The sequence below is a fragment of the Salvelinus sp. IW2-2015 genome, unplaced genomic scaffold, assembly GCF_002910315.2.
Source record: "Salvelinus sp. IW2-2015 unplaced genomic scaffold, ASM291031v2 Un_scaffold1853, whole genome shotgun sequence".
Taxonomy (NCBI): domain Eukaryota; kingdom Metazoa; phylum Chordata; class Actinopteri; order Salmoniformes; family Salmonidae; genus Salvelinus; species Salvelinus sp. IW2-2015.
Window position 1 is genome coordinate 126,662 of NW_019943218.1, and position 6,114 is coordinate 132,775.

General features: G+C 46.8%; 1 protein-coding gene across 1 annotated transcript in view; it reads left to right on the forward strand.

Moving 5' to 3' along the window:
- The first annotated feature begins 263 nt into the window (after nucleotides 1-263).
- Nucleotides 264-6,114, forward strand: part of LOC112072197 (F-box only protein 24) — a 16,692-nt gene continuing 10,841 nt past the window's right edge. The window contains 9 exon segments of the mRNA XM_070439692.1: nucleotides 264-347; nucleotides 444-524; nucleotides 760-946; nucleotides 2,736-3,007; nucleotides 3,329-3,367; nucleotides 3,413-3,586; nucleotides 3,588-3,609; nucleotides 5,240-5,398; nucleotides 5,567-5,688. Of these exon segments, the coding sequence (XP_070295793.1) occupies nucleotides 264-347; nucleotides 444-524; nucleotides 760-946; nucleotides 2,736-3,007; nucleotides 3,329-3,367; nucleotides 3,413-3,586; nucleotides 3,588-3,609; nucleotides 5,240-5,398; nucleotides 5,567-5,688 (1,140 nt within the window).

Genomic DNA, 6,114 nt, shown 5'->3' on the forward strand with positions numbered 1-6,114 from the left:
TATTAGGGGTACACAATAAGTCAAAGTTTAGGATCCACTGGTTCGGAAGGAAACCAAAGTACCTCACAATGGGTCATCACCAAAGTTCTACAATCACGCAACAATAGCTGATGATTCCAAAACAAAGTTCACCATGACGACTTCTAGAACACTGGCTCAAAAGAACAGACATTCTGAAAAATGTACTTCAAATATTTGCACACATGCGAAGGAGGAACCGCTTAATATTTTCAAAGATAAAATCCAAACATTTTTAATAAGAAATGGACGAGAGGCCAAATAAAGTGGCAGGAAAGCTCCGTTCCAACTTTGCGTGTGGATACGACAGAGCTGAGGCGCCACCAAAGGTACGTTGAGATAAGTACAGTATTTCTGAAAGTGAAGCTCAGAGATAGAATATTGTCCCAAACAAAAAGTGAAAATGTGTGCTTCTATGTTTGAAGCCAAAGAAGAGAAGGACCAACCCACCAACTGAGGATGCTGTAGAACACTGCATCACTATTCGCTGTTTGCCACCTGAGCTGGTGAGATAACCACATCACACTGTGTGGTAGAGTATCATTTAAAATGGTCAAGTGCAAAACTAGACCTAATGCACACATTTGATCACATACAGGAAGTGTAACTTTCTCATTGTTTCATTTGTTACATAAACTGTCAATCAAAGTAACCACTGTTAGAACATGGGTTTGACCATGATGGTCTCTGCTGTATGTCTGCTCATAAACTGATCTCAATCTCCAACCAATCACACTCAAGCTGGAAGAGATTCTGTCCAGAGTGTCAGTCAGGGACGTCATCGCCTTTGGAGCCACTTGCAGCACCTACCACCAGCTGAGCCTAAGCTCCTCCCTCTGGAGACGGCTCTGCCATCGCCAGGCAACCGGGACGCAGCAGCCTTCCGCTGCCCCGCCCAACGACTGGCGAAGGACAGCCATCTTGAAATGTAAGAATAGATGGAGGGACTGAGTCTGTAGCGTTAATCAAACCGATGTTGCTCTGTTTAAATATACACTGAAATAACATATAAACGCAACATGCAACAATTTCAAAGATTGTACTGAGTTACAGTTCATATAAGGAAATCAGTCAATTGAAATAAATGAATTAGGCCCTAATCCATGGATTTCACATGACTGGGAATACAGATATGCATCTGTTGGTCATAGATACCTTAATAAAAAAGGTGGGTGTGTGGATCAGAAAACCAGTCAGTATCTGGTGTGACCACCACTTCCCTCATGCAGTGCGACACATCTCCTTCACATAGAGTTGATCAGGCTGTTGATTGTGGCCTGTGGAATGTTGTCCCACTCCTCTTCAATGGCTGTGCGAAGTTGTTGGATATTGGTGGGAATTGGAGCACGCTGTCGTACATGTCGATCCAGAGCATCTCAAACATACTCAGTGGGTGACATGTCTGGTGAGTATGCAGGCCATGGAAGAACTGGGACATGTTCAGCTTCCAGGAATTGTGTACAGATCCTAGCGACACGGGGCAGTGCATTATCATGCTGAAACATGAGGTGATGGCGGTGGATGAATGGCACGACAATGGGCCTCAGGATCTCATCACAGTATCTCTGTGCATTCAAATTACCATAGTTAAAATGCAATTGTGTTCATTTTGATCATTTTAGTCATTTAGCAGACGCTCTTATCCAGAGCGACTTACAGTAGAGTGCATACATTTTATTACATTTTTACATACTGAGACAAGGATATCCCTACCGGCCAAGAGCAGACGCTCTTATCCAGAGCGACTTACATACATTTTACATACTGAGACAAGGATATCCCTACCGGCCAAACCCTCCCTAACCCGGACGACGCTATGCCAATTGTGCGTCGCCCCACGGATCTCCCGGTTGCGGCCGGCTGCGACAGAGCCTGGGCGCGAACCCAGCCCAGCCTGGGCGCGAACCCAGAGACTCTGGTGGCGCAGCTAGCACTGCGATGCAGTGCCCTAGACCACTGCGCCACCCGGGAGACACCGTGTTCATTGTTCATAGCTTATCCCTGCCCATACCATAACCCCACCGCCACCATGGGGCACTCTGTTCACAACGTTGACATCAGCAAACAGCTCGCCTACAACACCACCATACATGTGGTCTGCGGTTGTGAGGCCGGTTGGAAGTACTGCCAAATTCTCTAAAAGAACGTTGGAGGAGGCTTATGGTAGAGAAATGAACATTCAATTATCTGGCAACAGCTCTGGTGGACATTCCTGTCGTGAGCATGTCAATTGCACGTTCCCTCAACTTGAGACATCTGTGGCATTGTGTTGTGTGACAAAACTGCCCCTTTTTAGAGTGCCCGTTTATTGTTCCCAGCACAAGGTGCACCTGTGTAATGATCATGCCGTTTAATCAGCTTCTTCACCTATCAGGTGGATGGATTATCTTGACAAAGGAGAAATGCTCATTAACAGGGATGTAAACAAATTTGTGCACAACATTTCAACGAAATACATTTTTGTGCGTATGGAAAATTTCTAGGATATTTTATTTCAGCTCAGGAAACATGGGACCAACACTTTGCATGTTGGGTTTATATTTCTGTTCAGTATTCATCATCCTTTGACCGCTGCGAATGATACCATCACATATGAAAACACTGTCTCCTGAGAAAACAGAAAATGAGACATGAGATCAAATCAACAAAATATAACAATGATCCATTGAATCAGTCCCACTCAAGACATTCCATAACCCTCTCTCTACTCCCCACAGACTCCCAGGGCCTCCAGATGCAGCGTTTGGGCAGTGGGTGGTCCCGGACTCCCAGGTGGTGCAGGTCCGGGGGTCCCTCTGTGTCCCTGGCCGTTGTTCCTCCCCTGGCACTGGGCTACAGAAGGTCCCTGCCAACCCGCGACCACCTCCTGCTGTTTGACTTCCAGGGCACCGTCTTCCTGCTGCGCAACGCCGCCACATCATCGCTCCGCGGTCACATGACTTGGAGGAGGGCCGCACGGCACGCTGTGCTGTGTCAGAATGCCAAAGATGTGAGTCGTTCGCGCGAGCGCGGGGGGGGGGGGGGTAAAGGTTAGGAGGAGGTATTCTCACAGCCATGACAAATTCTCAAGCGTATTTAGCTAGCCAGTATTGCTAGTATTGAAATAGTGAGGACTAGCATTAAGAGAGTGTAAGAGGAAAGAAGGTGGAGGGTAGCACATTGGGTAGACACCCAACAGGAAGTTAAACTTTAGCTTGAACACTTTATACCCCCCCCCACACAACACACACACACACCACACACACACACACACACACACAACACACACACACACACACTCTCTCTGTCCCTCTCGCTCCTCCACTCATAGTTTGCCGTGGATCCTCGTAGCGACAACTCCTTTCCGTCAGTACATATATAACGTCCTGGTTGAGCCGTACTAACAGTGGTGCAGAAGCCGTGCCCCTAGCTGGCCCGCGCCCCCAGCTCGGCCGGAGGGGGTCTCACCCTCCCGCGGTTTGACTGCTGTAGAAGCTACCCAGCGGGACCAGCCAGAGGGGTGTTCCGGATGACCTTTCACCCCTCCCTGACCTTCATACAGCTCCGCATCACCGGCTCCGAGGTCAACCAGGGTCCGGCTGCTGCTCACTGGTCAAGTGTCTCTGAACATCAGATGGTCTGATTGGTTGATTTTCAATCAAATGGATTTGGGGGATTTTACAACACTGAATGGCACATCATGAATTACATTTGATTTAAATAATTAGTGCATTCCGAAAGGTATTCAGACCCCTTGACTTTTTCACATTTTGTTACGCTACAGCCGTATTCTAAAATTTATTAATCGTATTTCCCCCATCAATCTACACAATTTTTTTGCTGTTCAAAAATAAAAAGCTGAAATATCACATTTACATAAGTATTCAGACCTTTTACTCATACTTTGTTGAGCACCTTTGGCAGTGATTACACATATGAGTATTCTTGAGTATGACGCTACAAGCTTGCACACCTGTATTTGGGGGTTTCTCCCATTCTTCTCTGCAGACTCATCTCAAGCTCTGTCAGGTTGGATTGGCAGCGTTGGCTCACGCTATTCTCAGGTCTCTCCAGAGATGTTTGATTGGTTCAAGTCCGAGCTCTGGCTGGGCCACTCAAGGACATTCAGAGACTTGTCCCGAAGCCACTCCTGCGTTGTTCTTGGCTGTGTGTGTTTCGCGTCGTTGGTTCTGTTGGAAGGTGAACCTCGCCCCGTCTGAGGTCCTGAGCGCTCTGGAGCAGCTTTTCATCCAGGATCATTTAAAACCCGACTAGTCTCCAGCCCCCCCTATTTATAACCTGACTAGGTCTCCCAGCCCCCCCTATTTAAACCTGAGCTAGTCTCCCAGTCCCCCTCTTTAAAACCTGACTATCTCCCAGTGCCCCCCTATTTAAACCTGACTAGTCTCCAGGCCCCCCCTTATTTAAAACCTGACTAGTCTCCAGTCCACCCTCTTTAAACCTGACTGGTCTCCCAGCCCCCCCTAATTAAACGCTGACTAGTCCTCCACAGCCCCCCCTATTTAAACCAGACTATGTCTCCCCAGTCCCCCTATATTAATCCAGACTAGTCTCCAGTCCACCCTCTGTTGAAACCTGACTGGATCTCCCAGCCTCCCCCTATTCCTACCTGACTAGGTTCTCCCACGCCCCCTATTTTAAACCAGACTAGTCTTCCCAGATCCCCCTATTTAAATCCAGAGACTAGTCTCCGACAGTCCACCTCTTTAAACCTGACCTAGTCTCGCCAGTCCCCCCTCTTTAAAACCTGACTATAATAGCTCCCATTCACCCCCTCATTTAACCCTGACTAGTCTCCCAGTCCCCCCTCTTTAAACGGCTGACTATAGTCTCCCCAATCCCCCTATTTCTGAAACCAGGGACAGATCTCCCAGTCCCCTCTGTAACCTGACTTAGGTCTCCCAGTCCCCCTCTTTAATACCTGACTAGTCTCCAGGTCCCCCTCTTTAAACCTGACTAGTCTCCCAGTTCCACCCTCTCGAAACGCATCAATGACTAGTCTCCCAGTCCCCCCTCTTTAAACCTGACTAGTCTCCCAGTCCCCCATGTAATCAATTTTAGAACAACGCTGTAACGTAACAAAATGTAGAAAAAGTCAAGGGGTCTGAATACTTTCCGTATGCACTGTAAATAGTTTTACAAGGTCCCTGACACATAAATGAAGCCAGTAAATAAACAACATGTATTTCTCTGAATTGTATCTCTCCTTTTCCACCCTCAGATACTGGGAAGGTCTATTCTCTGTCTGTGAATGAGACCCAGTTGAACACGCCTCGTTCCTACACCGTGCAGCTGGCTCTGAAGGAGATCAGCATCTCTCTGCCTCACCTGCCCGTCGCTCAGGTCCATTCCAGCTACAGCAGCGTCCTCTACCTCACAGGTAAATATCACAGCACAGTTAGCTTTGTTTTGGGTGAAAACTCCATTGAAAAGAAGGTTGAGTTCCGTATATGACAGTTTCTGCAGTCAACAATGCTTCTTACATTGCGGTTTTCCATCCATGCTAGTATAAAAATGTGTCATAACCCTCTCTCTCTCTCTCTCTCAGGTGAGGGTTCAGTCTATTTGGAGGTGCACTCCGTTGGTGTGTATCGTCAGTTCATTGGGACCCAGCAGGGTTACGACCCCCATGACATCCACACCCCTCTGCCGCTCTCCCTGCCCTACAAGGTACTGAGACACATTTCCACCAAACACACTTTTGTCCACAGGTACACTCTTAGAGAAAATGGTTCTAAAGGGGTTCTTCAGCTATCGCCATCGGATATTCCAGGTAGAACCCTTTTGGGTTCCATGTAGAAGTCTTTTGGGTTCCATGTAGAACCCTTTTGTTATCCTATGGGGACAACAAAATAACCGTTTTAGGTTCTAGATAGAACCTTTGTGTAGTATATATAGTATATTAGTATATATGGTCTATTAGTATATATGGTCTATTAGTATATATAGTCTATTAGTATATATAAATAACAGCTAGATAATTAACCAATCCAACAGCTAGATAATTAACCAATCCGACAGCTAGATAATTAACCAATCACAGCTAGATAATTACCAATCAACAGCTAGATAATTAACCAATCAACAGCTAGATTA